The 20948-nt window shown below is 46.1% G+C and overlaps 1 protein-coding gene across 1 annotated transcript in view; it reads left to right on the top strand.

The window, feature by feature from the left end:
• Positions 1-20260, top strand: part of LOC144173830 (uncharacterized) — a 31220-nt gene extending 10960 nt beyond the window's left edge. The window contains exons 3-4 of the mRNA XM_077702087.1: positions 4272-4384; positions 16612-20260. Coding sequence (XP_077558213.1) covers positions 4272-4384; positions 16612-16738 — 240 coding nt within the window. The 3' untranslated portion in view covers positions 16739-20260. The remainder of the gene's footprint in view (positions 1-4271; positions 4385-16611) is intronic.
• Positions 20261-20948: the final 688 nt, after the last annotated feature.

Raw genomic sequence — 20948 nt, 5'->3', positions numbered from 1 at the left:
CCTAGACGCCCTGCTCCGTCTTCAGGTTTGATGCAGGCAGAGCCACTAAATAAGCCAGGTGCAGGGATTGCGCCTCGGACAATGGCATTATTGTACCGGGTTCGATTCCCCCCGGACATGCTTTTTTTTGCGTGGTTGCGCCAGCGTTATGCAACAGCTAACTTCTTGCCCACTTTACAATTGACGCGGTGAGAGCAGTCGTTCTTGATTTCGCACTCAACCAGCTGCTGCGCTACCGCTCACTAGAGCCAAGGCCGACGTGTCCATCGCAAGAGTTCCGATCACCTCTAGTTCGTAATGGTGATTACTAATTAACGGTTATTCTGGCTAGTCAATGAGCGGAAGCGGTTCATTCGGCTGGGTAAATTTCAAGAACGACTGCCCTCGCTGCTTGTTGTGAAGCGGGCGTGTTCGAGGTAGCGGCTTGGAGTTCTGTTTGACGGAGTTAAGCGTGAACCGCATGGCGCGTTTTTGCTTGCGATTCGTGCGCGTCGGCGTTCCGCGTGCGATTTTTTGACGCCCGCGTCTTCTAGCTGACTCACTCAGAAAAGTGGGAGGAGCCTGCGACTTGCACCATTGGGGAGGCGCGCGCCTCATGGCGGCAGTTTCGAAGCGCTCGAATCAGCCGGCTGGCCACTCGAGTCAGCCGGCTGGCCACCCCGGCAGATACTGCATGGACGCTTTCACTAGCTGCGCGGATGATGTTGTGTAGTACCGTTTTCGCCCAAAATTATAAGCTCCTTTACCGCTCAAGCAACTTTGTGCGTGTCTTGAGCGGCATTTTAGAGAGCGCTTAGGAGCGGTCGCTCATGCTCCCGACACCATAGAGTTTCCCGACACCACTTCGCGGCCGAAGCCGCCGCCATGTTCCCGCCACCGGCCGCGCCGCGCGCAGCGTACCGGTGGTTCCGCTACAGCGTCAGCGCGCCTGTGGCGTGCGCGGCGCGTTTTCGCGGGCAGAAAACGCTCCATCCGATCGCCTTTCTTGAGTTTTGTTGATTTTTACCCAACCGGTCAAACCGCTTCCGCTCATTGACTAGCCAGAGTCACCGTTACGAATCACCAAATCACCATTACGGACTAGAGGTGATCGGAACTCTGGCGATGGACACGTCGGCCTTGGCTCTAGTGAGCGGTAGCGCAGCAGCCGGTTGAGTGCGAAATCAAGACCGACTGCTCTCCCCGCGTCAATTGTAAAGTGAGCAAGAAGTTAACTGTTGCAAAACGCTGGCACAACCACGCAAAAAAAAACAAAAAAAAAACAAGCATGTCCATGGGGAATCGAACCAGTTGCAATACTGCCATTACCCGAGGCGCAACCCCTACACCAAATCTGAAGACGGAGCACGTCTAATCAGCCGGTTTTGCTTTCGTCTAGACGGAACTGTACAAATTTCACGCCGGCTCGGTCTGGACGGAACTTTAGCACTTGTATATCGTTCCGTCTGGACGGAACTTTAGCACTTGCATATCGTTCCACCTGGACGGAACGCTAGCCACAGCCTTTTTTTTTTTGCAGCTATAGGTGAATACGAGGCCACTAATCATGGAATTGCACATTAGATTGTCGAATGCAGCGTAGATAATTACTTACAGCTCCGTTTATTTATGTCAGTTCCGGTTTCGGTGAAGCGAACGACAGGAGGGCGCACTTGACGACAGCGCTGTTTTCGTCGCACCACAGCTGATGCCAGTCTGGGCACGCACGCACCGGAACGGCCCTGCCAGCTGCAGTCGCACGTGACATTAGTCCCAAAAACTGTGAAGGGATGCACCGGGCGAAAAGTGCGCGCCCACCCTGACGTTGGCCGTTTGGGCCCCAGCGCAGATGAAGCTCGCTTGGTGGAGCAGAGGAGCTTTCTCGGGTGCACAACGATTAGAATTGATTTAAAATATGTTCTGCCGAACGGTTATGCCTTAAACTTCCGAGGGGGGTATCTCCATGTGCAAAGGAAGCTTGTTACATTGTTACTTGAGCTTTGAAATTTCGTGTCAGTACTCCTTGACAAAACCAAGAAAAGGCCTAGTGCTTGTGTGTGCGTGTCTTGCGACGACTGCCCAGCGTCCCCTGCGCACGTTTGTCATGCCAGGCATACCACTTAAGGAAATCGGCCAAGATTGTGGCGACCGGCCGACAGTAAAAAAAAAAAAACAAGAAAATGCCGAGCACTCGTGTGTGCGTGCCTCGCAGCGGCCGCCCAGCGTCCCTGGCACACGTTTGCCTAGCCAAGCATGGCCACTTAGAGAAATTGACCAAAGCTGGCAAAAAAAAAAAAAAAAAAAAAACTCCCGTTCGCCGTAATAGCAGCAACACGTGCTCGGAATGAGAAAGACACATCATAGCGTACAACCCTCCATGGTGATGTCCAATAATTATCACTTCCAAAGAAATGAAACAAGCTCACACTTAAAGCAACAATAATGGAGTAAAGGTCATTGCGGCTGCGAAAAAGAAGCAAATCGGCTGCAATCGTGGACTTGAAGATTCGTGATGGTCATGAAGGTTGCGTACATCTTCGCTACCTTCAAGTCTTACGCGTTAATGTGAGCTTTCTGCATTTTTTTATTGATCCGTGCAGAATTGTCTTTTTTCTGAAAAAAAAAAGGCAGGAAGAAAACGCTTTTTTTCACTCCCCTAAAAATTTCATGAAAACTTACACCTCTACATAAAACGTTGAAGCATAATCAAAACACAGTCGTCAAGGAACCAGTCAGCAGAGTGACATGCACACAGTAGTGTCGGCGAATTGAATGTTGCAGCATTTGCCCTGCGATCATTTATGTCTTTGCATTTATCTTTCTGGAATTATCAGATTACATTGGGAACACTGGTGATCAAAAACAAACATTGCAGTCTGCTGACAACAGGGTGAGACACCCTCCCCATGACGTAACGAAGCTTTTTCGGCATACAAAAGAAAGAGAGAGAAACACAGGCTCTACTTTAAAGGAGCCATGAAGAGAAAACACAAGTTTGATTCATTCAAAAGATTGCCTCGTTAGAATCATACTGACACAACTTTTAACGTAAACTTCGCTCAAATAAGCTACATATCAAGGAAAAAAGGGAATGGCCATGCGACCCACCAGCTCATTTTCCGCAACGGAACCTATGATGTCATTCGAGCCAGCTCTGCAATTGGTGGAGGCCGGCACAAGCAGAAGCAAAATAGGTAGAGCTTAGAAGCTAGCCGAACGAGTGATTTGCGCTTAAATTTAGGGCACATTTTTTACAAAGCAATAAGAATGATGGGACAAACAGTGGAAGTTACGAAAGCACATGTAAACATAGAAGTACTGATGTGTACTGCTGTTCGTACTGCGCAGCTCATGCTTGGTTTAGCTGCACAGCACTACGGGGCTTGGGGTTGTCTCAGATGACACTGGCCGATTGACGCAAGCAACGGTGTCTTACGTGACCATATTTGTCGAGCGAGCACTGTTTTAGGAAACGATTATTTTCTCCCAGAACAAAAACAAGCCAGGTTTAAATACGGTCAAAAACAAACCAAAGGCTTGCCACGGTATGGTGGCGCCATCTAGGTTACGGAACGTAAAGAAACGCGGGAACAAACCAACACCGCTGTACAGGGTGGAGACAACCTTTGAACGGTCCCGTGCCGCCGCAATTGGGCCAACGGGCTCAACGCGTTATTCTTTTTGTTTCCCACGAGACCTAGCAACGCGAAACAGACAATATGATTCAAACTTCTTCAGTAAACCGCGTTGCGGCGATAATTTTAGCGCGGTTTTGACACAATGACTTGCTTCGGCGGTGAGCGAGCGACCCAAAATAGTGGTGCCACCAGCGTATACGTGTCTCTACCCTGTACGGCGGATGCATGAATGAAGGTACTCTAGGCTGCAGAGCGGTCGGTTCCTGTGATGTCATTGCAGATCCCGAAACAAACGATTTAGCGGGAAAATCAAAATTTTAACCTAAATTGATTAATTTCTCAGTGAATAAAGCATCGTTTGTATCCGGACAAGCGCTGGGGCACTATAAAACACGAAATCTTTCGAATAAAACAAACTTGCATTTTCTCTTCATGTCTCCTTTAAGCACAGATAAGACAGGCATGGCCACAACAGAACACAAGGCATGGTTCATGGCAAGATATAATCTGATATCTACATTCACAGATAAGCACTAATAAAGGTAGTTCCTTTTTTTCTTGACTACGCTGGTTGCAAGCATGTATTTATATGCTGTTTGATTTAGAGCTTTTTTGGGATGGCCGTGGAGTGCGGGCAGTATCTTTTTGTTACAGGTGTGGGAAGGCAAAGACATCGTAGAGAGGGGGCATCACATCATTGGAGGTACGGATCCTTTGAAGTCCAGTCCTGGTACCACACGTGGCGACTACGGAATTTCTGCTGACAGGTAAGGCTCCTTATCCATTCTCCGATATCCATGCTGGTATAAGCGTACAAAGTCGTGGCCCCCCCACAGGGGGCATCTGCTCGAGCAGATGTTTGCGTGTACTGTGCGACACCACGGACCCCGAGCACCCACGTTTAGCCCTTCCTGGCAGCGCCGTAATCAGGGAAAAGAGGGTCCTGGTGGTTGAGCCGACGCCGAGTGCTTGGACCTTCAAGGCCCCTTGGCGAAGGCAACACACCACTTTGGCCTCCGCTTCTCGTAGACGGCACCTCCGGTCTGACCCGCCCGGGGGGAATCGGCAGTCACCTTTTCCTGTCCTCCCCTTCACCTTTCTCTTTCCTGTCTTCTTTCTAACGACTTTCCTGTCGCCTCATTCTTTCTCAGTTTCCTTTTTTCCTGGCGGCTAGGGTTAACCTTGTGTGGCGGACGACTCTGAGTCCAGCCATATCAGGTTAGAGTCGTGGTGTACAGCTGGCGTGGGCAGGACTTGCTCAGAGTTCCTGTCCCGTCCCCTTGTTGGGCTCCATGGTGGGCGGCTGGCACCATGGCCGAACAGATGTTTCATTTTATGGCTTCCTTTTTTCGCCCAACTGATCCCTCTCGTAAAAGAGAGGGCACCGCCGCAACTGCTAAGTTCTCCGCAAAAAACGTCAACAACTTCCCTCGGTTCCACGTAGTGCACGCTGAAAAAACCGCACAACTCGTCTCGCCATTTGTAGTTGCAAAGACTCTGACATCCACCATAGGTGAAGGCTGCAAAGTCAAGAAGCTAAGTAACGGAGACCTCCTACTTGAATTGCTGCACACAAACACCAGTGTGACAAATTGCCAGTACTAAAGTCTTTTGCTGAGATTCCTGTTAGTGTAAGTGAACACTGGTCGCTCAACATGGTGCGCGGAGTCATCTCCGATGACGACCTAAAGTACGTGTCTGAGGAGGAACTTCTGGAAGGTTTGAAAGAATAGAATGTCACAAATGTGTATACAATCAAAATAAAACGAGAAAACAAAGAAATACAAACCAAGCACATTGTCCTGACCTTTGCATCCAGCATACTTGCTGAATCCGTTGATATAGGCTACACAAAGATAAAACTGAGACCGTATATTCCAAATCCCCACCGATGCTGCAAGTGCCAACGATACGGTCACGGCTCGCTAAACTGCCGGGGCCAAGACACCTGCGCCAAATGTGCCTCCAATGAACACCTTGCCGACAACAACTCTGTGTGAACTGCAAGGGCGACCACGCAGCATACTCTCGTGTACGCCCAGCGTGGAAAAAAAGAGAAAGAAATCGTCACGCTGAAAGTGACTGAAAGCCTCACATTTCGTGAAGCACGGAGGCGACGGACACCAGCGCATACCCGATCCTACTCTGTTGTGGTGCAACAGGGCGCGGCATCATAGCTGTCTTCGGTGCCTGCTGAAGCCACACAGAGTGAGGCTGAAGCAAGGCCCGCCGCGCCCCCAGTAGAAGCAGCCGGCGCTGCTGCACCACCCCCAAGGCGGGCTGCACGAACCCCTGGTTGGGCAGTCCCCAAGGCCCCGCCCCACACGGCGAGGTCGAACGCTCCAAAACCCGTGCATCCTGCACGAACCTCCAGCGTCTCGGAAGAGACAGTGGGCACAACTGAGGGATTTTCCCAGCCGTCTACTTCGGGAGGACGCTGGAACTCCCTCAGAAACCGTATCACGGGACCGAAAACTTAGTTTTCACCTGATACAAATATAACATGGCATTCCTAGTTCACTGGAATTGTAGAGGACTTTTAAATAATTTAAATGACATCAAGGACATCTTCGCCACACACTCACCTGTGGCCGTTTGTGTTCAGGAAACAAACTTGGGTCCTAAACACAAGGATATAGTGAAATGTTACCAGGTCTTCCGCTGCGACCGAGAGCAGGCGAGTAGGCTCTCTGGCGGGGTGGCAATAATTGTCCAAAATGGTGTAGCAGCTCGAGAAGACAAACTTAAAACTAGGCTAGAAGCAACGGCTGTAACCCTGCTTGCATTTAAAACAATCACGGTTTGCTGTGTGTACTTGGAACCACAACTCAGGGTAACACTTCTTGATCTAGAAGACTTAGTAAATCAGTTACCAGAACCGTTCTTAATAGTAGGCGATTTTGATGCCCACTCTTCTTTTTGGGGGAGTGAAAAAACTGACACAAGAGGTCAGATTTTAGAGGATTTTATTCTATCCAATAATGTCTGTCTTTTAAACACAGGCAAACCTACCTACTGCTCTCCAAGTTCAGGGAAAATGAGCTGCATATATTCGTCCTTTAGTTCACCCAGTGTTTTTAGCGATTTTAACTGGGATGTCATTGACGACCCATATGGGAGCGATCATTTACCTGTACGCATTAGCGTAACATCATCACCAACCATTATCCCAACGAAACCACGCTGGTGGAAACTTCAGTTTGCCGACTGGGGACTTTTTACTTCTGAAGCAAATTTAGATCAAGTTTTTTCCGACACTCTGAGCATTGATGAATTAAATGAAAGGTTTACATTTTGCAGTCTTAAGGCTGCACGCTTAGCTATTCCACAGTCCTCTGGGATGGTGAGACAAAACAACAAAGTATGGTAGACACAAGAGTGTAAGGAAGCCAAAAAGCAGCAAAACAAAGCATGGGCGCATGGGGAGTCTTGCGAAGGTATCCAACGCAAGAAAATTTATTAGAGTTTAGAAGGAAACGTGCTAAAGCCCGGTACATTCGGCGGAGTGCCGAGAAAGCTTCATGGAAAAATTATGTCTCGTCTAGAAACAGCTCGGTCACATCAAAAAAAAAATGTGGGAGCAAGTTCGGAAACTCAGTGGCACGTACTCCCCTTTTACAGTTCCTCTTTCAACAGCACCTGGTGTACAAAGTAGCCTGGAAGAGCAGGCGGATATACTGGGCGAACATTTCTCCAGCGTTTCCAGTTCTGTGCATTACACAGAAGCATTTTTACAATACAAACACACTGCGGAGTAACAAAAACTTCCAACACACGGTGGCATAAACAAACCTTATAATAGTTTAATAACGCTCCAAGAATTGAAGAGAGCTTTGTCGGCCGGTAAGCAGACCGCACCCAGCCTAGATGATATACATTATGAAATGCTTGCCCATCTTTCGCGTCCTTCTGTAGAAGCACTTGTAAAGTTTTTTAACAAAATTTGGGTATCTGGAAGGATGCCGGCAGCCTGGAAAAAAGCATTTATTGTAGCCTTACTAATACCCGGAAAACCACCAACCTCCCCTTGTAGTTATAGACCAATAGCCCTTACGAGCTGTCTGGCTAAAACTTTTGCATTTGTCGTGAATACCAGGTTAGGTTTTGTCCTGCAATCAAATGAACTTCTTGACATTCACAAGTGTGGTTTTAAAAAGGCGTGCTCAACAACTGACCATCTTGTCCGCCTCGAAAATGCCATACGAGAAGCATTTATACACAAACAACACTGTCTTGCTGTCTTTTTTATCTGGAGAAGGCCTACGACACTACATGGAGGTTTGGAATAATGCGGGATTTAGTAGAGTTAGGCATCCGTGGAAGAATGCTAAATTGCCTGAATGACTTTATGACAAATCGTTCATTTCAAGTGCGCCTGGGCTCAACCCTGTCAAGGACTTTTGTACAGGAGAACGGAGTCCCTCAGGGCTGTATTCTTAGCACAACACTGTTTGTCGTAAAAATGAACTCCATATCCAAAATAATTCCAAGGTCGATTATGTATTCTGTCTATGTTGATGACCTTCAAATAGCTTGCACATCCTCCAATCTAATGACATGCGAGGGACAAATACAGTTGACTATAAATAAACTAACATGGGCAGACAGAAAAGGTTTCCAGTTTTCACCACACAAAACAGTTGCTATTCTTTTCTCACTCAAACGAGGCCTGCAGACCGACCCCACCCTACACCTAAGAGAAATAAATTTACCCATACAAAATGAACACAAATTTCTCGGCATAACATTTGACAGAAAACTCACTTTCCCACTTCACATCAATATCTTGAAAAAGAAAGCATCCCGAGCTCTAAATATACTTAGGGTTCTGTCACGCAAACACTGGGGTTCCGAAAGATCATGCCTTCTACAAGTCTATCGCTCCATTGTTCGCTCTTGCTTAGACGATGGTTGAATTGTGTATGGCTCAGCAAGGCAGTCCTACTTGAAACGACTGGACCCCGCACATAATTTAGGTTTACGTCTCTCATCTGGTGCATATAGGACATCACCCATTAGCAGCATTTATGTTGAAACCAATGAACCACCACTCACATTCAGAAGAACCATGCTGACATGCTCTTACGTCCTAAAGATCCGTTCACTACCGAAGCATCTGTGCTATCCCATAGTTCCGAAATGCCCGTCTAGGACACTGTTTAATAACAGACCCCAAGCTATTAGACCATTGCTCCTTCGATTTGAAGAGCAATGCCAAGAACTTAGTATGCTGGACACATTACCTGTGACTGCCCAAAAAACAACACAATTACCACCTTGGTATACATTCCCTTCTGCATGCGATTTTACACTGACACAGTTTCAGAAAAAGAAAACGCCACGTGAACACATATTACAGGAGTTTTTGGCACTAAACGAAAAATACAAAGGCTACACCTCATTTTACACAGACGGTTCCAAGACATCATGCTATGCTGGGAGTGCAATGATTCAAGGTAAATGGGAGAAGGTGATCAGGTTACCTCAGTGCGCTTCGGTTTTCACAGCGGAGTCTTATGCCATTGCTGTGGCGATAGAAAGAATAAGAAAGGAAAGCATTCTGAAAAGTGTTATCTACACAGACTCGCTCAGCGCGATCACAGCCCTACATTACAAAAGTGCAGCAAACACATAATAGGAGACATAACAAATTTAGTGACAGCAAAAACACAGGGACAGGAAATTAAGTTGTGCTGGGTTCCTAGCCATGTTGGGATCAATGGTAATGAGAGGGCCGATGCATGTGCTGCTCAGGCTGGTAGCAAAACAGTCACACAAGTACATATTCTTCATAGCAACTGTATGAAATTTAGACGAAGTAAACTGAGAGAAACATGGCAGTCCTCATGGGATAATGAAACAAACAACAAACTTCACATAGTAAAACCGACTATAGCAGAGTAGGAATCAAGCAAACATGAAGAACGCTTCACAGAAGTTATTTTATGTTGTCTCCGCATTGGACATGCACATCTGACACATAACTTCCTTTTTATGAAAGAAGACAAACCGAGATGTGAGGAATGCGACCAAGAGCTAACAGTAAACCACATGTTAATCTCATGTACGAAATTTGAGGTCCTGAGAAAAAAGCATTTTAGCCTGTTCTATGACGAACATTCCATTTCGCCGCAGTCTACTTCTAGGAGAAAACGCTCTTGTTAAAATTTCCTCCGTTTTTAGTTTTATAAAAGAAGCAGGGCTTCTAAACAAGCTGTAACGCTGTAACGTGCTGTAACAATCAGTTATTATTCACAAAGTACATAAAACCTTCTGTTTGGTGCATGATAGCCTAAGTTGCTTTATGCGCCATAAAACACAACACAACACAAAGTCATAGCCAGTTGCATGGCTGTTTTCGTTGCTTTTCAAGGCTTTCTTTTTGTGAATAGTAATGCAGGAGTGAGACTGCTGCGCATATTGCGCAGTTTTGATACAAATTCATTTTCCTGCACCGAGCTGCTCCACTGCTGAAAACTGCAAGAATTGCGCCAAACTGCTCCAAAACAGTCTGAAAAACAAGGAACTTGACGCTCACGTCAGTTTCAGTGGGCAAGAATGCTAACTTGATGACAATTTTTCAGCATCATCAATGTGGCGCTGTTTTTAGTGGTTTGATTGATTCATTCATTATTAATAAAAACACGCACATGAATAAATTGTCACAGGTAGTTTCTTTTTAAATCACATTGTCGGGTTGCACATGGTATAGTCTGTGTGGTTCTAAAAATTCCCAATCAAAAACCATTGCAAAGTGCCACAAACAAATACTTATGTCAGCTAAGGTGACAAACTATTTGGGCAAGTTGATGAAAAAAAACGACAATTTCTGGAGTGCCGTATCCCTAGAACGACGACACTGAGTGCTGCAATCTTGGTATGGTTAGATTAGAACACGTGGCCGCTGGGCGAAGTTCGCGGCTTTGCCCCATAATTCGTCCTTGGGTGTGAGGCACGTTGCGCATGCGAAGTGAAATTTGGAACTCATTGTGATGTTATAAAACGCCGAGTTGTTGCGTCAGACAGTGAGCTCACGAGTTGAGGGAATGGGACGGTCGACTCGCCAGAAGTTGCGGCGGGGCTGCATCACCGCGAAGTGTTCAAGCAGCGCCAAATGGTGGGGTTGGTGGCTATTTCACGCTAGTAGTAATAATTTATCTACCATATATATACATCAGAAATCAGAATACAGGTTGAGATTTTTTACCAAGAACTTTGCCAAAAAGTCGTCCCTCGACCTATATACCGGTCGTTGGCCCAATGTTAGCTGTCATCTGGCAACCAGGCAGCCCATTGGCCAAACGGCAAAGGCCGCCGACATCAACCGGACTTTTTGTTGCTCCTCTCGCTGTGAGCGAGCATATGCGGGCGGTTGTCTTCTTGCTCAAGATAAGTTCACACATGCTGGGCCAGCTCAGCACAGCATTTAGAAGAAATTGCTGCTGTGCCCAAGCCAGCGGCAACAGGTGCGCCTAGCACCAGTTCACTGTCCCCGAAAAGAGTGCGCGCTGCTGGAGGGGCAGCACTCGGTAGGCACCGCTTGGAGCAACTTGCGGACAAGGTGGCCGCTTCTGTGCGTGAGTGTGACGCTTCTACGAATGCATGGCCGCCCTCACACAGCGGCTCTAACAACGGCCTAACAACAACAAGAAGTGCTCCACAAACAATTTCCTGGGCTGCAGCGAGGGCGACTGGTGCGTGGGAGGTGGCCAGACAAAGGCAGTCGTCCGTCAAGATTTCAGACACATCTAATGAGACTAAAAAAAGACTTGGGCTAAAAAAGGGCTTATAGCCTCAATTAAATGATATGTATCTTTTTTTTTTCTTCTTCTTTTTTCAATTTTTCGTCTGTAAGGTAAGGGGGTCGACCTATATTGCAGCTCAACCTATATTCTGACTTATACAGTATCTGAAATGAAGTACAGTATCAAAAGTGAGGTGGCTAAACACAGCAGCGTTACTCTAATTACGATTGTGGCGAACGTGCGCCACAGGGATTGAAATGGAAGGGCTGGTGGGGTGCAACTATCATCACCTCGCTTTGCACAACTTTTGCCGTGGCTCTACACTTGTGCATACAGCGCAGACTGGGATTACAAACAACAATAATTTCAGTGTTAAAATGGTAATAAAAACGCCTTACGACTGCGGAGTTTTTAACAGCACAGCTGTTTATGCTGACTCCAATCCGTCCAGTGGAGACTGAAAACCCCGAGCGCATGTGAGCGCGTGCCTCACGGCGACCACCTGGCATCATCCACGCTTGCGCGTGGGCTTGCGCCACAGGAAGAGCTCCCACCTTTGTCATCCTCCTAATTCCATGCGAAGACAGATGACGACGAATCTGTTCAGCCACCCCTTAAAGGGACGCTGAAGTGATTTGTAAACATTGCGGGATTACTAGCGCAAATTGTAGTCCCGAGTCCATTGGCCATGTTTCGACCACTCTGAGTGCGTTTACGCGAATTTATTTAGTAGAAAAATCAATTCGAAAATGCTGTCCTCCTCTCTGCATCCTCGCCCGTTTTCTGTGGCGTTTTCGTGTGATGTCAGGAGGAGATTACTTGGCTTGACTGCGCTACTGCACAGCTCGCCGACCTTCCGACAGAGTCAGTCGGCCCAGCGTTTATGCTACAGAGTTTATGCTACAGGCCGCCAACGGGTCGTCGCAATTTGCTCGCTCAGTTGAAACTAAGCAACAACACGTTTGTGAATGTGTGAATGGAAGAATATGCATTTCTTTAGTTTGTTAATTTGTACACTGTATCAAGCTCCAAGTCCAGGTCACTCCACGCAAGCGCTGCACAAGCGCACATGACACGATGCTTCACTGACTGGTACGCTAGTAGGAAAATCTAAGGCCACTTGAAGGCGGAAGAAGTCAGCGAAGCCAATATAAGCACTAAGGAAATAAAATCAACTGAAACTTTTACCTTAGTAAAACTTTTACTTTTAACTTTTACTTTTAAAACTAGGGAGCAGGAAGCACTTTTTTGCGCTAGGTGAATAAGCACAACGGTCACCAGCACGACCACACATCTGCGAACGCTTTTCCGTCTAAAAAATGCAATTGCTAGATGTGAGATATTGTGGCAATTTGAGGGACGCTTACTGCATGAGTGCTATACAACAAACAGTCACCTAAGCTGCTTAAAACACTAAAACTAAATAAAAGTGTAAACTGGTTATACATTATATATCTTATATTTCCGCCGTCTTCAGCGCTGGCCCGTGGCCGAATGGTCTCGAGCATTAGGTATGATATTTTTCAAGTCACAAGTTCGAATCCCCGAGGGTACTTTTTTTTTTTTCTTTTTGTAAGCTGATTTTTTCCGTTTTCAGCCGATGTTTTCTAAACTGAGTTCACCATTTTTGGGCCGTAACGTTCACTGTTCCACGAGCGAGTTTGCAGAACGCGCGCAGACTGCCACTGACGCTCTAGCGAGTTCTTGTTCGCGTGCTGCTGCTTGCGGGCAGTGGGCACAGGCCTGAATCAGCAAACCCTTGGCCTGGTGCGAACACGCTTTTTACGATACAGGCATGAGTGAGGCATGCTCCGACTATGAGGGAAAAGCGCATGGCATTTGAGCGTCAGCAGTGACGCGGAGGGCGTCATCCACTGTGTAGGCCTCGGCTAGTGATTGCTACGATTCCAAGCCGTCCTGGGAGGCTTATCTCAGGCATTTTACAGCCGACAATATGGCAGAAGGGCGGTACGGCGATTACTGAGATATCGATAATGCCCATCCAACGATGCCGTCGGATGTCAAGGATGTTGTTTTACAGAACTGAAACCGAAGCTTGTTTCAATGCTAATCGTGGGCATCGTCCAATCACGGTGCACCTCCTCCCGTCGTCACAGCGTTTAGTTGGTGCGGCCGCCGCAGACAGCGCGTGGTAGTTTTTCTTCTTTCGAGCTTTATAAAATAATCGCCGACTTGTCAACCGGATAAACGATGAAAAGTGTGTTAATTTGAGCCAGTCTACGCAGTGCAAGCAAAAACGGGAGCTTGACAAATTCGCTTCAGTGTCTCTCTAAGAATCCACACATGGAGATGGAGCTGACGAAGTAGAGCTCTGCCGAGGCACGGATGTGCTACAGGAGGATTTGCCCTACGCAGCTGTGCCATTGGAAGACGATGAGGAAACAACGGCTTTGCACTGCTGGGGTGGGACCGCCTGCTCTCTCCCTCTCTTGGGACCCGCTGTCAGTGTGGGGAGAAGCTCAGTCGACCCCCAGCTCGGCGGTTTCTCCAGCTATGCACCACGAGTGCAAGCTGCGCCAGTTTTTCGATTTGATATTTTCAACGGCCCCCTATGCTGTGCATGCATAAAGCCTCAGAATTTAAAAACTTGGTAAAAGGGTTGTGCAGTTTGTACCTTGTATCACTCTGCTAGAAAAAAAAAAAACTTTTTCCAAAGTCTGTTTCAGTGTCGTGTACATTCAGAACAGATCAAAAAGTGCAGTTGTTCCCCTGATTTGCCTAAAATTTGGTTTTGTAGGCTCCCAAGAGGACAGCAAATCTTGTTAACTGCTCCATATTTAGGTTGTTCTGCTCCAAATTTGAGATTTTGCTGCTCCAGAAGCTTCTCCTAAGTCTGTCTCGCCCATGGTGATGTGAAAATTGGGAAGGACTGACAAATTCCTTCTTAGGCGAAGTATTTCTTTCTCAGCACTGTTATGTGGCGCAGGGATGCTCTTCCACAAGTGCAGTCTTGCGGCTTTCAAGTGTTGTTGGCACTTGTTCCCACAGAAAGTTACTCTATGGTACGGTTTTGGTGTGTGCTCGTTGCTGCAGTACACTGCGTGTGTGGGAGCTTTTCCAGGGTTCGCACAGGTCCTTGAAAACCCTTGAATTTAGAAGTGTCAATTTGAAGGCCTGGAAAGTCCTGAAATTTTTACATGGTCCTTGAAAACTCTTGATTTTTCCAAAGAGAATCATTGGCCCTGTCTTTTCACAAGAATTTAAAGTGTTTGTCGTGGATTTTAGGTGTTAACAAATGTAAAGAAACGTTGTAACAATCAAGTTTCAGTGTATTGTGTGAAATTACAAGATTGGTGGATTTTCATTATTACAAGACAACATTGGAAGCAGGCACTTGTCAATCCAATCCATATCACGATACAATCCAGTAAAAAGCCAGCTTCTGTTCTCTATCTTGCAACTAGTCTGTGGACACTTGCTCATTGCATGTTTACTGTGCCTCATACGCTCCATCTACATTTGCTTTTACGTGCAAATGGTGGACGTGTACATAGTTCATCCTGCCTTGAAGCAACACTTGCTCAATTTAATTTCAGCTGATACTCTTGCTGACAAAGCAGGAGATGCAGGCAACATTAATTAACTAAGTTTTGAAATCAAACAGCCTCATAAAAACACAAAGAAAAATAAAAACCTGTAAATACCAGCCATAAAATAAAAAAATAAAGCTGGGGGGAGCATTTACGAACCCGTTAGCACCTATCTAGGTGTGCACTAATGTGCTTAGGTATTGTGGAATAAAAACTTTTGCATTGTGTTGGAAAAGTTATAAATAATGCCAGATAAAACATTAGATGGGGACCTTGAAAACCCTTGAATTTTTGCTTTTGAAGCCTGTACGAACCCTGTTTTCTTATTAATCAAACAATGAATATACATCTATTCAGGGCTATGGTGGACAGCGTTTTAGATGCAAGACACTTATAAAGTCAGCTGCTTGCTTCTTTACTTGTCTGCTGCAGCCGTTCCATGTATCTGCTGTAGTTCCTGAACTGGAAAATGGAGTATGGCATTTATTGCATTTTACCCGATTATTATGTGTTAGGCCACTGATCAACACTGCTCTTATTCACTGGATATGTGCTCAGTTCCTTTATACAGCCGAGCCATTTATGGATGGGGTTCTGCGCACATCTCTTCTGTATGTGAAAAAACTTGCGTCTGATTTTGGTGCGCAATTGTTAATTCTATGCAAAAGCTTAATATCCCCACTTGGGGAGATGAGCACTTTGAGAGCAATAGTTATCGATAGGCACCAGTGTAAAATAAAGGTTTCTCAAAGATTTGCTACTGTGCGATCAATAGCCATGTTTGCGTCCGCACCGTGCTCTCTTTTCCGGTGTTACAAGCGCTTGCGTGTCTAATTCCCTACGGCTCTTTGGCGTGATGGTGCCGTTGTCAATACGGGTTACCGTTCTCTATGTTAAATTTCACTTCTTTTCTGTCACCTGAATGGAGTAGACACGAAATTTCCGTGTTACGTTTTTTTCGCTGCTGTGGGTGCCTACCAGCCCACTAATCATATAATGGCACATTAGACGGTCGACCGCAGCATAAACAACCATTTACGGCGTCGTTTGTTCGTCTCAGTTTCGGATTTGAGAAAACGAACGCCGAGCGGCTGCCGTGACAGGAGGGCGCCCGTGACTTCACCATTCTTGTCGCACCGCTGCCGGTCTGGACGCGCGAGTGAGTGCACGCGCATGCCCAGTTGGGCCGAGCTCTTCCCCATCCCCATGCACCCGGGCAGCATGACGTCAGTCCCAAAATCATGGCGTGATACACACGCCGGAGCAGCGCACGCCAACCGCAGCCAGAGCGTCGGCTACGTCACGGGAGCCCCGACGTCGGCAGTTTGGGGCAAGGAGCAGAAGATGCCGTGCTGGCCCGCTCTGGGCTTTCTCGTGCGGGCAAAGATTAAAATGATTAAAATGGACTTAAAATATGTTACACTGGACGGTTACCGTTGAAACTTGCTGGGGGACATCTCCTGATAAAAAAGAAGCACTTTACATTAGTTATCTCAGCTTGGAAATTTCGTGTCACTACTACTGGCTGCACATATGCCGTACTTCAGTTTTTGCTGGTCATCCTCCTTCACAAAGTAAAATGGCTCATAATTTATTTTTTTTTACAGGACAAGTGAGCAATGTATAAACAGATTCTTGATATTTCTTTCCTAACAGAGCGTAAGAAATTTATGGGAAATCTTTGTACACTTTTTGCAGGTGTGTGGTTCATGGCAGTGACTCCCTGAAAAGCTCAAAGAGGGAAATAAAACTGTGGTTCAAGGATGCTGAGATCTTCCCCTGGAATCAGCAGCTGGACGATTGGCTGAACAAGGGGAACCAGTGATGCTTTGCATCTATCTGCACGGACCGCCTGATTGGTTTCACTCTGACTTACCACCCTTGTCGGACCTTTTCAATTCATTTGGAAATTATTGTTTTTCCCTAATGCTGTTCTGCTGGTTATGGTAATGAAAAACGCATTGTCTTAAAGTGGCTGTCGAGACAAAACACAATTTAGTTTCATTAAAAAGACAGCTTTGTCTCGGTAACAATGATACCAATTTTATCGCAAAATCCAAACAAATAATTGAGGTGGTAAAGAAAATAGTATATAAAGCAGTGGCGACCCCCAGCCACTTTCCGGGGATTTGCACGTGGCATCAGAGAATCTTGTTTGTGGGATTTGCAGCTGCCGACGAAAGCCATTGCGAAAAAGCATCACTGGGAGTGGGACCTCTAGTTTTGTTGGATTGTGCCACTTGAATGCCAATGTGCTGCAGTTAGCATGCCATGTTTTCAGTGCTGCTTAATTAAAATAGGGTCACTTGTCCACATATTGTATTACTGTATCACTAAATTTGAAGGTTTTTCAATATTTCTTGCGTTTTCTTGGCTGAGAAACACTTCTCGGGGCTGGAATAGAGGTGATCAAGTTACTAAAGGCAATTTCGTTCAAATTGAACACAGTTGCATTTTTTCTTCGTGACCCTTGTCGAAAAACACAATGTCGTGAATAATAATATACATGCCAGGTTTTCAGCTACTCTCATGTGCCTCTCTGTGATTTCAAGTGTCTGAATCTGTGTCTCTTGGTCCCAACTGTTTTCCAGCAGTAACCCCCAAAGTGCCGACTTCCTTTGTGTGTCAATCCTAGTGTACTCGTTTATTTGCGAACCCACATTACCTTGTCCCTCGCTTGAGTTTTAGACTTGGTATGGACCACTCATAACGACCTAATTGAATTCCAATAAGCTGTTCTAAGTTCAGGTCACCACATAGCTACCAATGTTTAACTGACCAAATGTAAAGGAAAAAAGGTGACACTTAATCTCTGATACCTACATCTGCGTACTTGAAATCATGACATGTTAAGCTCCACGTTTTAGTCGTCGTTTTAGCAGCAGTTTTTCCTCTTCTTGACATCCTCTTTAACACTACCAACAATTTCTTTTTTTATTTGGGAGCAACCATAACTGACTGTCTTGGTGCTAAAATTTATCAAAAATTTGAAATCAAGTACTTTTCCAAGCAAAGACTATATTTGTTGGAAGATCTCACGTAATACCTCTGCTCATTCCCTTGTAACTTTGTGCAAGCTGTAGCCTTCCTGGTGACTAGAAAGTGGGAAAAGGGGTTCCCTTTCACAAATCCGGTAAAGGTCACAACCCCATTAATTACACACTCATATCTTTACCAGTTGTACCATGTTAGCTCATGGAACATGTCACTTACCATGTCTCTGTTTAAGAGATCCAGCAGGGAATCTTGAAAAATGTGTGGCCATCTGGTTCCCCCCCTCTTTCGCAAATATGGGGCTCGAAATGGTGCGCAGGTCTTGCTGTAGCCTTGTGAGTTTACAGCGTGGTGTTCTTCCTCGCAAGCGTCGCGTACATTGTGCCAACGGTGCTCCAACTGTCTCGGTGGGTACTGCCTGCTCACACTTTAGCAGCAGCAGCGTTGGCGGCCTCAGTGTTGACGTCTTCTCCATTTTCTCCTCTCCTGGGGCCCCGCACTGGTGGCTGCGCATGGCGTACAAGCGGTGACAGGCGCGTTGGCAGAGTTAGCTGGCGAGCGCTGCTTCCCCTTGGTCTCCCCAGTAGCGTTGGCAGCAGTGCAAAGGCGTTGCCGCTGCAGCCACGCACTCTCTTGGGCTGTGCTCTTCTGTCGTTCGGTCAACAGAGAGAGGGCTTTGCCGACATGTATTGCCCCAACCATTGCTCACACAGGAATAATTTCTGTTTCAGTGGTCGTCAGAATATCTCAAAAAATCATTTGCATCAGACTTCGCATGTCTGCTGTACTAATGACAATTTCTTGCTTCTGTCGTTTTATCTGTTGTCGATTGTATTTTTATCGAATTTGCCGCCATCGTATTTTTTCTTTTTTGCCTTCTGTGCCTCCTTCCTATATTTTATTGTGCAGAGACCATTATTTCAGAGTGGGAATTCCAAGCAGCTGCACAAATCTTCAGTCTACGGTGAAAGACTTACATGTCTATGTTTCAAGCACATGCATTGTGAGATAGAAAAGGCCTATCTTGCGACACTCAACTTGCTCCATTCCTTCACGACCTGCATTCGCATCTTGACCGCAACATTCCAATTGATGCCCTTTTTTTAGATTTCGAGAAAGCCTTCGATGAAGTCCCCCATTCTCGACTAATATTTAAGCTATCTCGTCTGAAGCTACATCCGTCCACATTAAACTGGACTCACTGTTTTCTTACACATCGTCAACAGTTTGTTTATGCCAACTTGCACTTGTCTGCCCTGTCCCCAGTTCTCTCGGGTGTCCCTCAAGGCACCGTGCTTGGGCCCCTTCTTTTTTTAGTCTATATATTAATGACCTGCCCGATGTTGTCTCTTCTAATATCCGCCTCTTCGTGGATGATTGTATTGTATACCGGCCAATAGTCGATTCCTCAGATGATACTGCCCTTCAACACGATCTTCTTGCTGTTCAAGAGTGGTGCAGGAAATGGCTCATGTCACTATAACGTCAGTAAGACATCTTTGATCTCTTTTCACCGTCCTTCTAATTATGCACCCCACTCGTACTACCTAAACAATACTGCGGTACCCTCCTGTACATCAGTCAAGTACTTAGGTATCTACATCAGTCACGATTTAAGTTCGTCCAACCATATCAGTCATGTTACTAACGCAGCAAATCGTGTCCTCAGCTATTTACGTCGCAACCTTTCCTTGGCACCATCGTCTGTTAAACTACTTGCATACAAAACACTTGCTCTTTCCAAACTCGATTACGGCAACGCCATCTACGACCCACACCAAGCCAACCTCTGTAACACCCTTGAATCCATTCAAAACCGCGCAGCCAGGTTCATCCTTTCAGATTATTCGTAGCACTCAAGCATCTTGGCATTAAAATTGCAACTTCACCTCCCTCCTCTCACCTCCCGTCGACAGCGTGCCTGTCTCTTTATCACCAGTTCTTTTATACCTTGCCCCCAAACAATCAGTTCATCCTACCCCCTCCTAAAACCTTGCGCCACAGCCATCGTAACGCAGTTAACCCACCACGCGCTCACTGTACAACTTTTCAGCGTTCATTTTTTTGTTCATACAGCGCAAGACTAGAACAATCTTCCTGATGACATCACCGTTATTACCGATAGCAGTCATTGTAGGTCTGCGATAGAAGATTTGTGTCATGACCTGTAACCCTTATTGTTATCATTGCACTGTATTTTGCCTGCCTTTTTTCCTGCCCACCCCTCATGTAATGCCCCAAAAGGGCCCTTGAGGTATCAATAAATAAATATGTAGGTACTTAAACCAAAATAATTTTCAGGACATGGGCTTTACCCTATTTTGGCACATGATACCCATCATCTGAATCTCAACTACGGTGATTGTTTGTATTCCTGGCGCTGTAACACTTCAAAAATTGAGGGCGAAGATTTATAAATGCCGTTCCTGGAGTGAGGAGTAAAGTTAGCGACAGCTAAAGTTGAATGTGTTGTCCTGGTACTGGGAATTCACTGCCTCAAAAAGTGTTACAATGGATTAGTTAGTCATGAGCATTAGGACCGATCTGGAGCTATGTTACTTTTTGAACACGTTTAAAAGAACAATGCAAAACCGTTCGTTGTGGTTAGCCTTTTCAAAGTGGCCTGTGGCAACGTAGAAAGTGGGCGGCTATGGGATATCCTGGAGGCCGAGGGACTGAAGGCAGAATTTATTGAATTACTCGGGGAGCTGTACCGGGAGAAGCAGGTGCAAATAGTGTGGGAGGGGGTAACATACAACAGGCCGGTACACATTTATAAGGGTTTGAAACAAGGATGTCCTCTCTCCACTGCTGTTCACGAACTACATGGCGGGGTTAGAAAGTTAGGGGGCAGTAGGCTGGGATTCAACTTGTGAAACAGACAGGTGCTTGCTTTCCTGAGCGCTGCTTTCCCCTTCCTTTCAGCTTCGTGTCTTTTTTCCGCCCACGCTATTTATACACCGCTTCAGTATATCGACATGTACAAACGAAAATAAAGCAGACAAGGATGGAAAGAAAAGTTTGGGCCCAGGCTCTCTTTC

The sequence above is a fragment of the Haemaphysalis longicornis genome, unplaced genomic scaffold (assembly GCF_048455015.1).
Source record: "Haemaphysalis longicornis isolate Haplotype H1 unplaced genomic scaffold, Haemaphysalis longicornis Haplotype H1 scaffold_3, whole genome shotgun sequence".
Classification (NCBI taxonomy): Eukaryota; Metazoa; Arthropoda; class Arachnida; order Ixodida; family Ixodidae; genus Haemaphysalis; species Haemaphysalis longicornis.
This window is presented reverse-complemented; position numbering and strand designations above follow the sequence as displayed.